General features: G+C 48.0%; 3 protein-coding genes across 3 annotated transcripts in view; 1 reads left to right on the top strand and 2 right to left on the bottom strand.

Annotated features, from left to right (window-relative positions):
• Positions 1-1,603: 1,603 nt before the first annotated feature.
• Positions 1,604-3,169, top strand: cks2 (CDC28 protein kinase regulatory subunit 2). The gene is made up of 3 exons (XM_084435818.1): positions 1,604-1,794; positions 2,329-2,456; positions 3,067-3,169. The coding sequence occupies exons 1-3, from the start codon at positions 1,739-1,741 to the stop codon at positions 3,108-3,110; spliced, it is 228 nt and encodes a 75-aa protein (XP_084291944.1). The 5' UTR covers positions 1,604-1,738; the 3' UTR covers positions 3,111-3,169.
• A 626-nt stretch (positions 3,170-3,795) lies between these two features.
• On the bottom strand, positions 3,796-5,484 carry cimap1d (CIMAP1 family member D; the record flags this gene model as incomplete). Its single annotated transcript, XM_084436494.1, has 4 exons — positions 3,796-4,280; positions 4,363-4,476; positions 4,721-4,831; positions 5,436-5,484. The coding sequence occupies 4 exons, from the start codon at positions 5,482-5,484 to the stop codon at positions 3,796-3,798; spliced, it is 759 nt and encodes a 252-aa protein (XP_084292620.1).
• A 2,552-nt stretch (positions 5,485-8,036) lies between these two features.
• The window catches only part of cpamd8 (C3 and PZP like alpha-2-macroglobulin domain containing 8), a gene marked incomplete at both ends in the record, with an annotated part of 43,163 nt that continues 31,883 nt past the window's right edge, over positions 8,037-19,316 (bottom strand). The window contains 10 exons of the mRNA XM_084436184.1: positions 8,037-8,266; positions 10,029-10,106; positions 11,088-11,300; positions 12,429-12,539; positions 12,710-12,815; positions 14,346-14,420; positions 16,393-16,480; positions 16,804-17,054; positions 18,090-18,152; positions 19,060-19,215. Coding sequence (XP_084292310.1) covers positions 8,037-8,266; positions 10,029-10,106; positions 11,088-11,300; positions 12,429-12,539; positions 12,710-12,815; positions 14,346-14,420; positions 16,393-16,480; positions 16,804-17,054; positions 18,090-18,152; positions 19,060-19,215 — 1,371 coding nt within the window. The remainder of the gene's footprint in view (positions 8,267-10,028; positions 10,107-11,087; positions 11,301-12,428; positions 12,540-12,709; positions 12,816-14,345; positions 14,421-16,392; positions 16,481-16,803; positions 17,055-18,089; positions 18,153-19,059; positions 19,216-19,316) is intronic.

The raw sequence follows: 19,316 nt of genomic DNA, 5'->3' as shown, positions 1-19,316 counted from the left end.
TTATTATTGTAATAATTATAATAATAATAATAATAATATATAAACGTATACAAGTATACACGATTTGAACATTTCTGTTACACATCTATTATTTGCAGCCTATATTGATTGCACAGGTGTTCACCTGCTGGCTTTCAGTGCATTCTGCATTCACCAGTGGCATAAATCAAACTAAGTATTCACTACCATTCATTAAGACCCATTACAAGACCGACAAATGTGAATACAATCACTAAACAACACACTTTCAGGGAACTCCAGATATTATGTTACTAATTTACTTTATTTACTTAGGCTGCACATTGAACTCCAAATGACTGGAGGTTGTTTAAACTGTACTCAGAGTGTAAAATATTTACAGAAAAATCTATTATGAAGATTAAAATGGATCTGCATTTGTTATTTCTCTAAGTCTACAATTTATCTTGGTTATTTAGGATTTAATATATAATCAGTATTGCTTGTAGGCTATATTGTAAATATCTGTAAATAACTAAATTACTTGAGAGTCACCAACGGCCAGAATCATTGGCCAATAAATTATTAGTTTGTCAAAGGCTTCTAGTTTACATATATGGGGGTTATTGATTTCTGAAATTATTTAGTTTTTAATCTAGACAGAAGACATTGCTAGATATGAAATCTAGGTCAAATAATACTGTATGTGGTGCCTCAACAGATGTCTTCACACTGACACAATATTGTTTGTGTGCCTACTGTAACCTCACAGGAACAAGTTGTGGTCAGGCACACGTACATAGGCCAACGTCTACTCACACAAAATTAGGCCACGGGTGCACCAAAACAATGGTGTGCAACAAGTATGACATTCTATCAATGGAAACACACACTCTACAGCAATAATACGCTACTAATAATAAGCTAATATCCTAATAACCATGTGTAACACATTTTATTTACAAAGCACTTTTCACAAAACTCAGAAAACACTTCGTCTAGATAGCCTACAGAATACACATTTTAGATACAGAACGCACAATTAACCCGAACACGACTGGCTTTAGGGCGCTCTGCTCTGAGGAACGCTGCTGGAAACCCTACGCATGCGCGGAGGAGCTGGTCTGCTTACCTCAGTGGTGATGCTGAAGCTGAGGGTACTATAAGGAAATCAATTTAGTTATTTTGTCCACTCAAATAATCGGATTAACTAACCCAAAAACATTTATATTGCCAGATATCCCGAGATTAAAAAAAAAAAAAAAAAAACAGCAATCATATCAGGTGAAATATCCTTCTACCTTATGTAAAGTTTTGTTTTTCTGTGTGAATTAGCTATTGCTAGTACACAATGAACTGTATCTGTGTAAAATATGTGTAACACGTTGTGTGCTGCTGACGTCAGAGGGCGGGACGTCCATGGATTGTCACGCGCGCGGCTTCAACCAATCCGCAGCAAGCGAGCGACCGTTGGGTTTGAAATCTGTTGCTGTCTCGCGCCGCTGCCAGATGACAACTAACGCCCGTTCTCTGAGGCAGAAGAGCGATAATACTACCTAAATATAATACTACTAATACTACCTAAACAGATAGTACTACCAAAATATAATACTACTATTACTACCAAAATATAATACTACTAATACTACCAAAACAGATAGTACTACCAAAATATAATACTACTATTACTACAAAAACAGATAGTACTGTACTTTCAAAACAGACGGCAGCTACTACTTTTCAAAACAGACGTAGAGGATACTAGTCCAGCTCTCTCAGTATGTCGAAAACAATCTACTACTCTAACAAGTACACAGATGACGAGTTCGAATACAGGTTGGTTCAGGTCGTAACGTTAGAGTGCTACACTAACGACGTAACTAACAGTTATCTAACGTTAGCTAGCTAGTTATAACTTTAACGGTAACTTAAGATTGCTACCTAACGTTTGCTCACTATACACTGGCCAGCTTGGATCCGGTGTTTTTTTTGTATAAAGAAAATTACGTTGGCTTACGGTTTCAGTAACTTAGCTGTAAGTTCATGTTAGTCATTTGATTTCGTTTAACGTTAACGGCTAGCAAACTAGTTAGCTAGACTAGCTGTACGCTCAGCTGGCTAAGTTAACTTACCTTGCCAATCATGTATGAATTAATGCCCATAATAATCTAAGAGATGAGATGTTCCCCCTCTATCACAGGCATGTCATGCTCCCTAAGCACCTGTCAAAGCTGGTATCATGACCATTATAAGCTAAGAGATGAGATGTTCCCCCTCTATCACAGGCATGTCATGCTCCCTAAGCACCTGTCAAAGCTGGTATCATGACCATTATAAGCTAAGAGATGAGATGTTCCCCCTCTATCACAGGCATGTCATGCTCCCTAAGCACCTGTCCAAGCTGGTATCCTCGTCCCACTTGATGACAGAAGAGGAGTGGAAGGGTCTGGGGGTCCAGCAGAGCCAGGGCTGGATCCACTACATGATCCACAAACCAGGTGGGCAACCTGGACCTCATAGCACATATTAAGCATGTGTGTAAGTAAGTAAGTAAGCTTTATTTATATAGCGCTCTTCACAGCACGGATGCACAGAGTGCTTTACAGTAATAAATTAAAATGGCAATACATTTGAGGTGTGCTACCTCAAGAGGTAGATGGGGTCGTTCAATAAACAGCGGTTGTTGAAGTGTGAGCAAGACACTGACCCCCAAATTGCTCCCAATGAGCAGACTAGCACCTTGCAAGGCAGCTGCCGCCATTGGTGTGTGAATATGTGTGTGTGATATAAGTACTATAAGTGCAGTGCAGTCCATTTACCATTTTACTATATGTATCAACCCCAAAATCAATAGGAAACTGTTTTGACTCCTGTGAACAGGTGTGTTTATTTTGAGCATATTGTTTCAATTAATTTGGGATTGAGTCATGCCTGATCCATAACAGTGATGGCATGATTGATATCACAATAGACTGTCTTGAAAGTGAGCAATTTCAACGTGTGAGGTCCTTCTAATGCTATTTGTATTTTGAATGTGGATTTTTGCAGTACACAACCACATGCTAGACAAGTCAATACTGACTACCACCTGTGTGCTTTACTCCATAGAGCCACATATTTTGCTGTTCAGAAGACCTCTTCCAAAGGACTGAGTGGGAAATCTCCAAGGTCCTGAAAACCACCTATGTTGAATTGGTGTGGTCTTTGTTGACTATACACAATGTGCCTCTCCATGTGCATTGGTGTATAGAATAGATCCTTTATTTGCAGTTTTTCTTTTAAAAACTCCCTCAACGTTTGGAGGTATGATAGAGGGATCCAAGGAGAGCGGGGGACAGAAAGCCCCGTTCCCTGGCAGCGAGAAGATCTGATGTGATGATGGATTGGTCTGGGAGCAATATGAAGATGAAATTTCTTGTGGGAGATTTCACCTACCCTGATAAGTTACAAGATTTGTTGCATTTACAGTCATCAAATGTTTTTCTTGAACAAACTACATGTTCAAAATGAGACTTGTGTGTTCTGTATTTTCCTTTAATTGCTTTAACTTAATGCTGTGTATATATTCTTACAGGACATTATACATTTTGACAAATGTCATTTATTTTGTTGAGTCCTAATCAATACTGTTGTTAGACAGTATTAATAAAATATGTATTTCTTTACATACAGGGTGTGTGTATTCTAATAAGACCTTTTGTTTTTTGTCTTGCATGCCCTCTTTCTCTGCCTTGCCTTTGCATTGTTTGAGCTTCACCTCTGTTCAAGATCACAGTAGAATTCCTTTAATCTGCAAGTAACACTCATTGTGTTTTATCTGACATGAGACGGCGTTGTTCAGTCAGTCAGATTGACCACGAGAGGGGTGACAAAGTCCGAGTGTCTGATACCCAGAGAGAAGGCAGGTGCGCGGGGCTTGTGAACGGTCACCTTCTCAGGGTAGTGGGTTCCAGGACCAGGCTTCAGAGTGGCATCGTTGGGAATGCTGTGACGACCAAGCATGGAGAATGCTGGCTGCCTGGGCAGGTAGATGCTTGGGTCTGTGCTGTTGTACCTCCCAGGCCCTGGCGTCTTGGACAAGTCCTCGGACGGACCCCCTGACTTACACCGACTTGAGATTGTGTAGCTGGCACTGGCGGGCTTGGTGGGGACCTGAGGGCTGATGAGTGCGGGGAGAGAGTATTTATTCGGGGCAGGCACCGAGTCCACTGTGCGATAGCGGGTACGAGACCCCATGGTGTAGGATGGGGGTCGCTGGCTGTTGCACAGAGAGGCGTTCTCAGGGTTGTATGCTCCTGGTCCTGGAGTCTGGAACAATCCATCTAGTGGAAGAAACAATGTGAAGTACTGCTGTCAACAAGTCCAATTAAGCTTTTTAAAAATAAGCCAGTGTTGTGAACTTACTTGGTCCTTTCACTCTACCCAACATGGAGTATGAAGGATTGCCATCTCTTCCAAAGCGAGTGATTTTTGCATCAATATAATACCGAGGGCCAGGACTGGAGTCAATACAGCACACTGCATGATAAACCAGGAAAGAAACACAAATCACATTGAGAGGATATCAGAAATGCGTACAGTGCCCACACATGTTCACAAAAATTAGTCATAATTTAGGATGTTGTCTCCCTCCAAAGGCTATAATTTGTCATTACAGTAATCTCTTAATTGGGAGGGCAGATTACTATAACATAATAATTCATGAATGGACATGCCCCCTTCCCCCTAATATCTGGTGAGCCTTCAAGCAGCTGAGACGCACAGTTATTACTCATTCTGGTGTGGAAGGAGTAAGCAGGACTTGTTAGCTTGGTGAAGTCATGACCAATGAAGCCAATGGTTGGTGGCAACGCATAGCGTCCGGGTCCTGGTCCTATGGGAAGATTTTACATGATACTGTACGTTGAAGATAGACAGGTACACACACATTTATCGAAATGCACTGAGAATTTAATTTTGGCCTACTTCAAACAAAAACAAGCTGTATAGTAGAGAGCCAAAGTAACAGAAAATACAATTTCTATGAAAAAAAAGCCATTGTCCCTGGAGACATGATTGAAAAATTGGCATGTGGCCGGTGTAGATCAGACATGCTAGATTAGGCTGATGTTCCAAACAGCTGGCGTTCCACAGTGCCCAAGGGAATACACCAAGACATAGCTTGGGGAATGATATGACATCAGCATACAAATGTTCAGATGCCTGTGCACAAGCAAAGCTACTGTGGGCTCTGGGCTGGGAACATTCTGTTACACCGAATTGAGCATGTCCTGGCAGGTCTAAGCACTGAGAAATGATCAACTCCTCTAGTCAATTTTCCTCTCTGCAATGAATACAGTCAACCAATGGCTATGAGATGAGAATAGTCAGTGCTAATGGTCAAGAATCATTAACGGGAGAAGCACAATGTTCTCAGCACAGAATCTCGACATGGTCAGTGTTGAACACAACAGTTTATATTGCAACTGGAAACTCACCTTTCTCTCTGCCAGCAATGATGGGCCGTTTTTTCTCCACTTCACCCATGATCAAAGAGGTTTTGACCTCCAACAAGGATCCCTGAAACTACTACAAGATCAACACGCATACTAATCTTCACGAGCATAGAACTTTCTCACAGCATGAAGTGTGAAAGAAACAGCATAAGCAGTCTTCATAGAGCAACCAGACAGATCCAGTTTAATTTCATGCACTACTGCTTCAGTATGGTGAATGCCGATGTAGTCATAGACCCACCAGAAGTGTACGATGATGAGACAGGCTTGAGATGGGTCCAGGCAGACACTTACCCTAGCTCCTGAGCTAGGCTGTAAAGATCATCTCTGCAGTAGAATGGGTGGTTATTCTCTAGTCTGCATCATGGCTGCCTTGCCTCCCTCCAACCATAAATCCTGAAATCAACCCTTCTCCTGTCTAAGATGATCAGAAAACCCTAAGACCCCCCATGTACTTTGAGCTAGTTCCACCACAAAAATGTTGAGTCCAGTGCAGTCTCACGTTCAGCCCTACTAGTTCACCAATAGCAGCCGGCCTCTTGAATAGCTTCCCTGCTGCTGATGTGCCTTCATTGTGCTGCCTTAGAAACAATGTCACCACTCCGATTCACTCTCATGTAACGCTATCTCCTGTCACTGCAATCCATGAAACCAAGATCCCCTCTACCCCCCTTCCTCTGTTCACTCTCTCTGCTCATCGCAGTGTGATGGACACAATCTCATTCTTCATCCATGCATGTAGTTGCCAGGGAGACTATCCTGGATGCACTGCGCCAGGAGCGAGGCCTCTCACAAGGTAACTCAGCTCAGCAGTTGTCCACTCTCTCCCCTTACGATGGATCAACATACTGTACATGACTCGACTGCGCAAGGATAGCTATTAAGCAGTGGTGTTGGACCATACGCCTGTATTGTCATATGAGACCACCTCACTAGAATGGCCATACAATAGGCTCTCTCAAAGATCCTCTTAGCCAAGCAGCATGGCCATGTGAGTTGGAATGGGCAGTCAAACTGAAGCATGTACAGGAAGTGGCCCGAGGCTATGGTAACAGAGCATGGACAAGTGCCCCGACCAGAAAACAAACATTAAACATTAACAGCCTCTAACTCTGCTGGCTGCTGCTTGGGTAACATGAGTCTGTTTTTGTTAACAGGGGTAAAATGCACACGCACACACACACACACACACACACACACACACACACACACACACAGGCCAGTCCACCACTCACAGCTCTGCTAAGGGGTCAGGGGGTCACAGCCATCCAAGCTGAATTCCATCTGAAGGACTGCTATAATACAGCCCACTGCTAACAGGAAATGATCTCCAGGCTAAACTATCGTTTCACAGGAAATGGACCAAGAGAGTGGCTTGACCTTCAAATCTGCTTTTTGCTTCCCAGGACACACACACACACACACACACACACACACACACAGAGTAGGGAATGGAGTAATTGCTGCTCAGGGAGAGACTCAGCTTAGCAGCATACAAGCGACAGAGACGTTGATTATATAGTTTATTCTTGTATTTATTTTTCAAAAGCACTGTATTTGAAATGTATGCATGGGGTTAACTACATCAAATTTGGTACATTTACAGTAATTCCAAACTTCATTCTTATTTAAGGTGAATCGCTTCATGGGTTAAAATTTTACAAAAACAAAATAGCTTATGTACTGCACAATCAAATCCCTGTGAGTTCAGTAAGGTTACAGCGATATCACACTGTGATGTGTGCACTGTAGGTATTGGTAGCTTGGTAGAATGTTGATAAAGGATTTGAGCTTATATGTCTTTAGGACACCTGGGTTAGTAGTCTGTCTCTCACTCCAGCAGCTTAACACAATATAGGTACAGAAAAATATAATGTGTACACCTCAGCGTTTGATCCGAGGCTTCCTCAGGTTAGAAAACATGTGCTTCACATCTTGCCGTGTTTTGGTGTAGGTGGTGAAGATGGCAGGGGCAAAGGGCAAAGGGCAATGACCAATAAAAAGGCAAATAAAAAAACAAATGCACTAGCTACAAATAAATACCACAGATAGAAAAAAAAACATTTTGTTTAAACGTAGGTGTAATTACAAACATAAATACTTGACTATTCAACCTAGATTAAAGGCACTACAGTGAGTAACAAAGATGCTATGGTTTTTACTGGTGAATAGGAGAAGGGTGATATGAAAGAGAAAGAAAAATAGGGCTGGAGGTAACTAGCTTAATAAACACACACACACACATGCACACTCGCACACACACACACACACACACACACTTCCATGCACACACACACACGCGCACACACATACACATGCACATACACACACACTCCGCACCCCACCATCTCTTCCTTTCGGGCTGGACAGTCCCCACTCTCTCCTCTTCCTCCACTCACTCTAACATATTCACAAACAATGTACAATTTGGAGCTATGGCTGGAGCTGCAGTGAGGGGACGCTTTCTGCAGTGAGGGGACACTTTCTGCAGTGAGGGGACACTTTCTGCGGACAAGAGGAGAGAAGGACAGAAGGACGTTAGGCTCTGTGGTTCCTCGTCAGTGTACCGAGTGTGAGCTCAGCTCAGTGTTGATGTGCAGACGGAGGGTTGCGCGGGCTGTACCATCTCTCCGGGGGGTCTAATGTGTCCAGTGTGGGTAGTTGGCTATCTGCAGGCCCCTCCTGCTCTCCTGCCTCCTCCCCCACCGGCAGCTCAAAATGGTCCTCTCCATCAGCAGGGAAGGGCTCTGAGTCTGGGTCATACTCGTAGGAGTAGTAGGACACCTCCGCCATGGACCCCTGCTCCTCCTCACCTACAGCATGGAGAGAGAGAGAGAGAGGGGGGGGGGGCAGGGTAGAGAGAACGAGGGGAGGGAGGGAGGGAGGAAGGGGAGAGCAAAGGAGAGAGAGAAGGAGAGGGTTGCAGACGATTAGGTACGAGAGAGAACTGAGAGAGGTTTAACCATCATGACACACATCGAAAGTAAAACCCCATCATAGAAAAGATGTGTTTCTCCTGTCTTGTCTAAGCACAAAACCTCTCGCATCCGCTAACAGCAGTTGAGTATCTTTCCGAGTCGTTTCAAGATTTAAGTCATGTTATGCACCTATGTGGCCAGTAGAGGTCACTATATACTTAGAAAGCTCCTTTTCCCATGCATCTGGCAAATGGTAAGCCCTCTCTAGAGATCAAATATTTCAGATGCGACTCTGTCCTCTTTGTTTATCCTACTCTAAAGTCTTCAGAGTTTGTTATTATGTACTCAGCTGCGGTGCTGGTTCACCAATAGGACATGCCCACACAGGGAAACTGATTCCAGAGCCTCAATTTCTTCTCCTCGCTGTGAAGACTGACAGTTTCTTGGCACAGGACATTGCATCTATCACAGTCCTAACGCTCGTCGGGGTTCAGGTCAGAAACAGTCATAGTGGTTTACAGTGACACGTTTACTGTAATCGTCTGGTTTTATCAACGTTTTATGAAGGTTTGGGTAGCGCACTACGGCTTTAATGGCATTCCTGTGGCGAGCTCTCTAACAGTGTGAAGCCTCGGTCTTTGTTTCAAAGAGACCTTTGACTGTTAGAGCTACTGTGAACTGCAGGATGGGAACAAGTCCGCACAGGCAACACCACATCAAACACACACGCACACACACACGCGCACGCACACACACCAGCCTTCTGCATGACTGAGGTGCATTTCACTCTCAGCCAATTAGAACAGCTACAACTCTACGCACACACCTTCCACATTACACACACCCACACGCATTGAGAGATTTGACCTGGAATCCGAAAGTCAACATGACATTTAATGGTATGTAGTGGCAGAGCAGAAACTATCTGTCCCAGAGGGCTCAACCAATCACCCTCTTCATCTGAGTGTTCCCTGCCCTGTAGACACGATCTTCTGAGAAGGCGACGCTCCCCCCCCACTGCGCTGCAGACCGGGGCAAGTCGTAACGGCCTCCGGCATGGCGCAGGTAGACACTCACTAATAGACTGAGTGATCACAGCCGAGGTTCGCTTACAACACCGCTAAACACATTTCTCTACACTTCCTGGTGAACAGGACCTGCTGCGTGTGAGCACACGTCGGGGCAGATACACCCCCTCCATCACCCACCACTAACTACTTAAGATATTTCGGTATGTTTTCGCCTCCTCGGCGGGTAGCGGTGGTCGGAAGGAGACGGGAGGGAGGGAGAGAGGAGCGCGGCTAGGTGCGCCCCTCGTCCTCCTCGGCCAGGGGGGAAGTGGCGAGCGGCGGGCTTCGACAGGCGGTCCCTCGAGACCCCTCATGCGCCCGTGGCCCTCGAGCCCCCTCACACGCCCGTGGCCCTCGAGACCCCTCACACGCCCGCAGCGCGTCGACGAGCCTCTGTGAGCGGATGCGATGAGCGTATTAGGCGTGAGGTGTCCAGCCTCTGCGCTCGCCTGGCGCCGGCCCTCACGCCGCTGGGGGGGGGCAGCTGGAGGGGGGGCAGAGGGAGGCCCGCGGGCGCTGGGGGGGCGGGAGGGGGGTATGGAGGGGGGCGGGAGGGGGGTGTGGACGGGCAGCAGGCTGTACTGTACCTGTAGGCACGGGCGGCGGAGCAGCTTCGGGTTCCTCCTGGACGGTCGCCGGCTCCGCGTCATCCACCCCGGCCCCCACTGCGTGAGCGGACACACACACACACACACACACACTCAGTGACGTGCACACAGTATCAAACTAACAGGCAAAACCGCATAGGTACTGTACTTCTGGGAAATACTTTTTTCTTTCCATTTTGAGTCGGCCTACGTATTGATTTCTACAGAACCGTACCCAACCAAACCTCACCAGATAGGTTAGGCTCTTTTTTTTTCATTATCAATGACTTAATCAATAATTTAATCTACATTTTAAGTGTCAATATGTACTTTATGCTGCAGGTTTATGTCTGACGCCTGGAGCCTGCTTGGAGCAGTAGGCCGTAGAAGAATGTTTTGCGTTGTTGAGTACAACTTCCACGCTGCATTTTTCCCAAAACTGTGGTGTCACCCCCCTGACACTGAACTCTAGAAATTGCTGTAGCAGAGCCAAACAACGTCGATGCGGTTTTCACAGAGATCCTCGTTGACCAATCCCGTCTTGATTTCTCATAACAATACGCAAATAATTGAATGTTTAAAATCCTACATATTGTAGGTTTAAGCCGGGAGGTTACAGAATGGTTGTCTTTCAACTGATAATGTACCGATGAGCCGCTTGGCACCGGCGGGCCCAGTCTTCCCAACACAGTTTTGTCTCTGCCTTTTCCCTCTCTGCTCCACAACAAGAAAGCTTCTTTGTTGTTGGTCTGTGCGTCGGAAAGGAATGTGACAGGGTTTTCAAAGGCCGGGACAAAAGCACTCTGTCATTTGGAGTTGCCCTGTAATATAGCACTGGTGGGCAGAGAGGGGGGGGCGCAGCACTCCTTACAAACTTCATCCAGCAATCAGCACTACACCTGAACAGCTGTTTCCACAACCCCCTCCACACACACGCACACACACACACACACACACTTTTACCTCTCAATCCCCCGTTCTGAGGGAATTGGGGAAGCATAAACGCTTTGATCCAAACCGAGAGAGCAGAGTAAGAGAAGGAACCGAGTATGATCGTACTTTGGGGACAGTGGGACTGGGGCACTTGCTCGATGCGGGTTCCGTTGCGACAGGCGAACACCTCCATCTGGCACTGATTCTGGTAGAGCTGGCCGTCCGATCCGCACACGGGCTCGCCGTCGTAGCCACAGTCTCTGTAACAGGTGCAGCGCTCAAACTGCTCCTCCTCCAGGCAGCCAAACACATTGTTGCATTGGTTCCCCTGAACAAAACCTGGAGAAAAATAAAGTTTAGACTAAAACCGGGAAATGTTGGGAGGAGAGCGGACATAAAAGACTGTGGGGTGGGGGGGTTGGGGGGTGGGGGGTGGGGGTGGGGGGGTTGGGTGGTGGGGGGTTGGGGGTGAGGAAGGAGAAACAGCGATGAGCATGTGGACATGGGCTGCTCATGGATGGCGTGTGTTCTGAGTAATCCCCCATAGTTCCCTGGGGCCCGGGCATGGCGGCCAGCTGCATAGGGGCCTCCGCCTCTCAGCCAAAACACGCCGTCAACACAGGGAGGGCCACCCGCCCATCGCCACGGCGACAGGGCCAAACGTAGCCATTTGTTGTAGCAACATGGGTCCCATCTAATGAGAGTGTGCGTGTGTGTGTGTGTGTGTGTATGTGTGTGTGTGTGCGTGTGTGTGTGTCTTCCTGAAACAAAAACACTGGGCATGGCTGATGACAACTGAGGCCAGTGGGCATTCCTGTGTGGGCCTGCGTTTCTGTTTCCTCTCCCTCCAGCGCCAGGCTCTGCCAGTAACGGACACACACACACACACACACACGCACGCACACACACACACACACACACGCACGCACGCACACACACACACACACACACACACACACACACACATGCACAGCAGTGGACACAGGACACAGAGGTGCTCTTTGGGACGTCGGTCGGTCAGTCACACCTTCTTCCTGCTCCGTTAGCAGAGTCTCCCTGCAGCACCCGGCTCTCTGCTCTGATGAAAACATTGAGCTCCAGGGCTTGAGAGGGTCTGTGTGCCCACCGGGGACAGGGATGCCAGCCGTACAGGGGCGGCTGTAGCTCAGTTGGTAGAGCGGGTCGTTCAGTTTATCGAAGGGTCAGTGGTTCGAATCCCAGCTCCAACTGTCCACATGTCGAAGTGTCCTTGAGCAAGACACCTAACCCCAAATTGCTCCCAATGAGCAGGTTAGCACCTTGCATGGCAGCTACCGCCATTGGTGTGTGAATGTGTGTGTGAATGGGTGGATGAGAGGCCATTGTAAAGCGCTTTGAGTGCCACTAAGGTGGAAAAGCGCTATATAAGTGCAGTCCATTTACCATTTGCTTACCTATCCACTGGTTGGACAGGGATGCCAGTCTTACCTATCCACTGGTTGGTTGAACTCTCCACCTCGTTGCAGGTTGTGCCGTCGCACAGCTCTCGCGCCAGGGGACTGCTCTCGCTCACGTTGTAGAAACGCGTGGCCTCGAACGCTAGAGGGACACACGCACAAACATACGCACACAGGGGGAAAACACGCTCACTAAAACTAGACCAGAGAAATTCCAATTTCCTCAAAGAGAAGCCCGCAGTAAATCATGGTGAGTTACAGGGTTTTCCTGCTCCGAAACAGAGGTGCTAAAAATATTCATCAGATGCACACCTGGTTCGTAGTAGTCGTAGACCTTAACTGGAACAGGCGCTGTCTTGCCCACTATGTACTCCCGGATGGCCTGGAAGGCCACACACGTCATACACTGACTGGAGATCTGTGGTGAGGTAACAGGCACACAGGTAGAATCAAATCAAATCACATTTATTTCCTGAAGCACTTTTAAAAACAACTCACGTTGACCGAAGCGCTGTACAAGTGAAAGCAGGCGGTAAAAATACAATAAGAATCACAATAAAAAAGGCTAAAAACAAAAAACGGACATAAGCATGAAATGGCACAGTAAGTAAGTAAGTAAGTAAGTAAGTAAGTAAGTAAGTAAGTAAGTAAGTTTTATTTATATAGCGCCTTTCACAGCACGAATGCACAAAGCGCTTCACAATACAAATAACACATAAAAAAGGAAGAAAGAGCGACATACAAAATGCAATACATACAAAATACAAAGCAATTACGCAGTACACTTCAGACTACGTTTCCCACTAATACGTTTTCATTTTTAAAAAGCCTTTTAAAACGTACACTATCTCTGTCCACATGAGAGTTTCAGCACCATTTTAGAAATGATCTCCGTCCATACTAACACGCCTGGAAACGCATCTCATGACTTATTCACGTACACTGGGCACCAGCGGGCGGTGCACACAGGAAGCAGGTTGTCTACTGTACATCGGTTGCTTAGTTACAGAAAGTACTATGGAGGAAGAACAGCAACGACAGAAAGTAAGACCAGAGACCTCTCTGCTTGGACCCACAGCTAGTTGGACTATACCTCCGGTAATAAAAGGTTGATCTATACTTCCTGTAATAAAAGGTTGATCTATACCTCCTGTAATAAAAGGTTGTGTTTGATACTTAACCTAAGATCTATGCCTCTATCTTTCCAACACACACTCACAATCAATTTTGACTTAAATATGCGCGTAGTGCACACACTACCCGGCCATCTGACAACAGCGTCCATGAAACAGTACTTGTAGTCACCCAACACTTGTACATTCAAATAGTAGCCATGTTTCCATCCACACGTTTTATGCGAATTAAGTTATATCGAATTAAAAATGCCTTATGGAAACAGTAAAATCCGATTAAAAATCATGAAAATCGACAAAATCTTTGTACTGTCGATCTCGTCGGATTTTCTCTTGTTCGATAAAAGTCTTTTGTGATAAATGCTTTATCCGATTTAAAGCTCTAGATGGAAACGCATGTTCACCGGCTTTATTCGCATTCCTATTTTTAGCGATCCTCACATAATTCGATTGACAAGTGGATGGAAACATGGCTACTATTTCCCCTTTCTTCTGATGTAGTCTGTGGATTTAGTTAGGGGTTGTTTTGCGTTAAATATGCTAACCACTAGTACAGGCGTCATCATTTTAAAAAGTCTCTGTTTCCGCTTGTCCAGACTAAAACGCAATCAGTTTTCAAACTAAAACTGAGTCAGCAGACTCCGTTTTACGGGCTTGAAAACGCCAGAGTACTGGCGTGCGGACGCTAGGCATAAACATAGCAAAAGTTCAGCGATTTAAAATGGAACATATTAGTGTAAACGTAGCCTCAGATAGACTGGTATTATCCTGTCTGTGTGTATACAGGCGCTCAGCGTGGAGTACAGGTTCCTCACCTCATCAAAGTAGAACAAGACCTTCCTCCCATCGAGCTCGTACCTCTTCAGACCCACCCTCTTATCCAGGAGAAGCTGGGGGACACAAGCGGTTAGTGTGTTTGTGTTTTTTTCCTTCTTTTTTTCCTAGAATAGTACTTCGTGGAAAACAGTGGGACATGATTACACACCGCAGTACAACTAAGTCAGAGTTAACAGTTAAAGTTTTGGTCAGGAATCCCGTGAGCTCCTCCAGGGCTGGGCAGGGGTCGGAGGGTCAGACTCCTGGTTCATGGGTGGGGGGACAGAGAAGGCCTCGGGTCACTGCATCAGTAGGCAGACGGGGTTGATGGGGTTGATGGGGTTGAGGGGGAAACGGGGCAGAGGGGGGGGGGGTGAAGGGATGTTCATTCCCCCCACAGGGCTCCCTACACGGTGGTTGTCTTTCTGACAGCAGAGTTTTATGAGGTGCTCAGCCTGAGCTGGCGCCACTGGGACACACACACACACACACACACACACACACACACACACACACACACGCTGACCCTCACTCTTCACCTGCAGCTCGAGAGGTAACAGAACAGAGTTAGAGCGTGTGGCGTTGCGTCGAGTTCCAGGTCATTAGACGTGGCTCATTATAAGCCAGGGAAAGGAGCCAGGGACGCAGGAGACTGCAGTATAATCATTCAGGCTAGCATCTATGAAAACAACACGACAGGACTGGGTGAGCGAGGCGAGCTCTCGTAAAAACAGGAATGTAGCTGGTCAGGGCAGTCGGTCTGCCATAAAACCAGGGAGGCTACCAGGGGTGGTTGTGTAAACCGAGCTTGTTAGCCACTACAACACAGGTCAGCTCTGACACACTCAAGTCTCGAGGAGTTATTAGTGAGTGTGTGTGTGTGTGTGTGTGTGTGTGTGTGTGTGTGTGTGTGTGTGTGTGTGTCTCCCCAGGTAGGTAAGGAAGGATTTATGAAGGAGACGGGGGCCCATAACTCCTCAATAATGAGGGACAAGCTCATAATGAGTGGCTGGAGAAGTGACCTCAACGAGCCTCTCTCCCTCTCTGCCTAAGATGGCCGCCGTGGGTTCCTCTCCCCCAGTCTGTCTGAGTGGGGGTGACCCCGAGCCCCCCACCCCGGCCCTGGCGGCAGGGTAATAGGCCCATGGAGGGTCTGTGCCCCCTGCCCCGCCTCCCCACAGAGCCCCACAAACACAGTAACGACACCAGCGCCGGACTGGCCCTCGGCCAAACAAACACTCCGCTCCTTAAACCGGGGCCATAAAATGGCCCTCGTAATAATGACTATGCCAATGACTGCACACACACACACACACACACACACACACACACACACACACACACACACACACACACACACACACACACACACACAGTCGCATCCAGTCTGACCCTGCGTTAAGGAGGGAGAGTGCTGGGGAGGAAATGTTTTGGCCATCGTGTACCAGGGTGCCATTAGAGCACAGTGGTTCTGCCCCAGGTAAACATCCTCCACATCCTCCCACTCCAGCAAACACATCATCTATAAACATCTCGCCGAGAGGCGGGCGGTCCAGCACCAGCCTCCGCTGGGAGAGGGGGGTGGATTGTGTAACTGCGTGTGGGGTGAAAGGCTGCGTTAGCGCCGTGTGGGGAAAGTGAGTGTGTGCGTTTAGGAGAGTTGGGAGTTTCTAGAATAGTCTGTCAGGAACAACAGGAGGAGGTTGATCAAATTCCACACCATGTGGCTCCTCTGAAATGGCCTCCAGATGTGGGCCCTGTCTGTCTGTCTGTCTGTCTGTCTGTCTGTCTGTCTGTCTGTCTGTCTGTCTGTCTGTCTCTTTCTGTCCGTCCGACTGTCTGTCCTTCCTTCCCTCCGTTCTTCCATGTCCGTCAGTCGGTCCATCCATCCCTCCGTCCGTGTCTCTCTCTCTCTCTCTCTCTCTCTGTCTGACAGTAGGTTATGGGGGGGGGGGACTAACCGATTGGACTGGGTATGTCTACCGCTTGTGCAGAGAGATGTGTGTTGTGCTGAGAGCAGTAAACGTGTGCATGTTAATGTCCTACCCTCTCCAAGCTCTCTACATCAGCGCGGAACCCTGAGAGAAGTGGGACCTCCAGGACGGCCATGTTGGACGAGCCCGAGTGGAGCCACCTTCAGAGAAGAGACAGACATCACAGAGATGGAACCTTATCATTAACACATTACGGACAGGCTAAGCTACTTGTAAATGCTAAGTGCTAAGCTAAGTGCTAATCTAAATGCTAAGCTAAAGGCCATGTTGGAGGAGCCTGAGTGGAGCCACCTTCAGAGAAGAGACAGACATCACAGAGACACTAGTATTAACGGATGGAACCTTAACCATTAACACATTACAGACAGGCTAAGCTACTTGTAAATGCTAAGTGCTAAGCTAAGTGCTAAGCTAAATGCTAAGCTAAAGGCTAAAGGTTGGCTGATCAGAGTGGCCGGGCTACCTGGCGCAGGCCTCTAGCGTGATGCGGTAGTCCAGGTTGTCCTGGTGGGCCGCGGGGTCCTCGTCGTCGGTGGGCGCCCGGCGCTTGCGGTTCAGCTCGGAGCGGTTGTCGGCGCGGGAGCGTGAGCGGGGGGGGGCGGCGTGGCGGGGGGAGTGGGGGGGGTGGCGATCCTGCGTGGGCTCCTTCAGGTCCACCTTGAGCTGGAAGGCCGGCTTGGCCACGGGGTCGGGCACGTTGTAGGACACGTCGATCTGAGGAGACAACAACAACGACAACAACAACAACAACAAATATGAGACGGGAAACAGGGTTAGCAGGGACAGACAATAACACTGTGGTCTTTGTGGTCTCTGATCTATAGTACATCATGTCATCTGCACAAAAACATACTTTAACAACAACAACACTTCCTCATTGATGTTCATGTAGTTTTCAATAGGAATCCAAAGAATGTTTCCAGTTAAGATGAGATAAGATGAGCTTTAATAACGCCCGGGGGGGGGGGGGGGATTATTATTATATAAAGTTAATCTTGACTTTGATGGGAGGTCTGATTTTGAATGCTGGAGTGTGTAACACACACGTAACAACACAAAACTGCAGGCAACGTACACACTCACACACACACACACACACACGCACACACACTATGACAGAAACCGTGAGAAGTCACTCTTTTTCATCCTGGCAGTCCTCTGATTTCAAAACTGCCCAGGCGCCCCCGCCCCAGGCACTCCCAGGAGGGAGAGGGGGGGGCGTGAGGAGAGAGGGGGAAAGGTTGGATGGAAAGAGAGAGAGAGAGAGAGAGAGAGAGAGAGAGAGAGAGAGAGAGGTGTAAAGGGAGGGAGAGAGAGATACGAGTCGTAGGCGATAAGGAGGCGCCTGTCTCCGCCACGGCCCCCTCGCTGCTCCGCTAGCTCTCCTCCTCCTCTCCTCCTCTGCCAAGTCAAGAGCCAGAGAAGAGGAGGACGCTGTGTTCTGAGGCGAGGAAGACAAATGGACCTCCTCCTCTGCCCGGCTTGTTTACGTGCCCTCGCCTGAATGAGCCTTTTGTTTGTAGCGAAGGTACGGGGAACACAGCATCCCATCCAGGGGGGCAGGATAACTGGGGAACGAACAGTCCCCGCTCAACAATTGGCAACAGAGTTTTACCAGATCATTCCAATTTCCAGAGAGGAATCTGGGCATTAGTGGGAGCCTGGCGCCCCCCCAGCAGGAGACGGCTCCTGTGAGGGAATGAGGAAGGACTGTGGGGGGGGCGGGGGGAATAGAAGCTTTTACTTTACCTGCATGAGACAGCAGCCCTCGCCTTTAGCACTGACAAACAGGCCTGTAGGAATACTGGGGATCTGAGAGAGAGAGAGAGAGAGAGAGAGAGAGAGAGAGATAGAGAGAAAGAGGGGGGGGGAGGGAGAGAGAGGGGGAGGGAGGGAGAGAAAGAGGGGGAGGGGGAGGGAGAGAGAGAGAGAGAGAGAGAGAGAGAGAGAAAGAGAGGGAGGGAGGGAGGGAGAGAGAGAGAGAGAGCGAGAGAGAGAAAGAGGGGGAGGGAGGGAGAGAGGGAGAGAGAGAGGGGGAGGGAGAGAGAGAGGGGGAGGGAGAGAGAGGGGTGGGGGAGACATTTATCAAGTGAATTAATACTGTAGTCCCTCCTAACACCAATCATTCCCTGGCCACTAACCAGCAGGGCTAAATGACCCCTAATCAAACTGACACAGCTAATTATGGCAGAGAGTTACATGCCTGGCAGAGGAACACCAGCCCCTCACCTACGCCCCTCCCTCCACCCTCACCTACGCCCCTCCCTCCACCCTCACCTAAGCCCCTCCCTCCGCCCTCACCGAGAGGCACAACCAGCTCAAGACCAAAGGTAGGGTAGACAATCAGCTACACACAGAGAAGGTTCAACTCAAACACATCAGAATGCTCTCATGCCCGTGTAAAGCCCAATTTTCTACCCCCCCCCCAATTTCTAACCCTCCCAACTGTGCTTTATGCTCCAGTGGGGATCCAGAAACCACATCAGAAACATCATGTCCAACAGATTTTTAGAAGCTGCATTCTCAGTGCCCCCACCACCGCCATTGCATGGATATACTGGCTCGCGCTGGATTTTAAATTTCTTCTACAGGCCTCCGAACTACACCAAAGTGATCTCGGTGAGTCAAACGTCTTATAATATGTTGTAAATAAGGTCCAGGTTGTCAAAAACGAGCATTGCCCTTTAACCCCCAGCATGAAGAAGGCTTGGACCCACACCTTGGCGCTCTGCAGGATCTTCTTGTTGTCCCTGTGCAGCTCGAAGGTCTCCTGGAAGTCGAGGTTGGTAGAAGCCAGCGAGATGGTCAGGTTGACTCCGCCCACGTAGGACAAGATGGCGTACTCCGACAAGGCCTGCAGCGCCACGCACGTGTCCTGGGAGCACACACACTCGCTTATTAGGGGAAGCGGAGGGATTGCAGATGTGTACAACTCGAGAATAGAGGTGGGTGGATGAGAGGGGTAACTATGTGGGT

Source organism: Borostomias antarcticus (genome assembly GCF_949987555.1).
Source record: "Borostomias antarcticus genome assembly, chromosome: 3".
NCBI classification, from domain to species: Eukaryota; Metazoa; Chordata; class Actinopteri; order Stomiiformes; family Stomiidae; genus Borostomias; species Borostomias antarcticus.
Note: the sequence above shows the minus strand (reverse complement) of the source record. Positions and strands in the feature narration are given on the sequence as shown.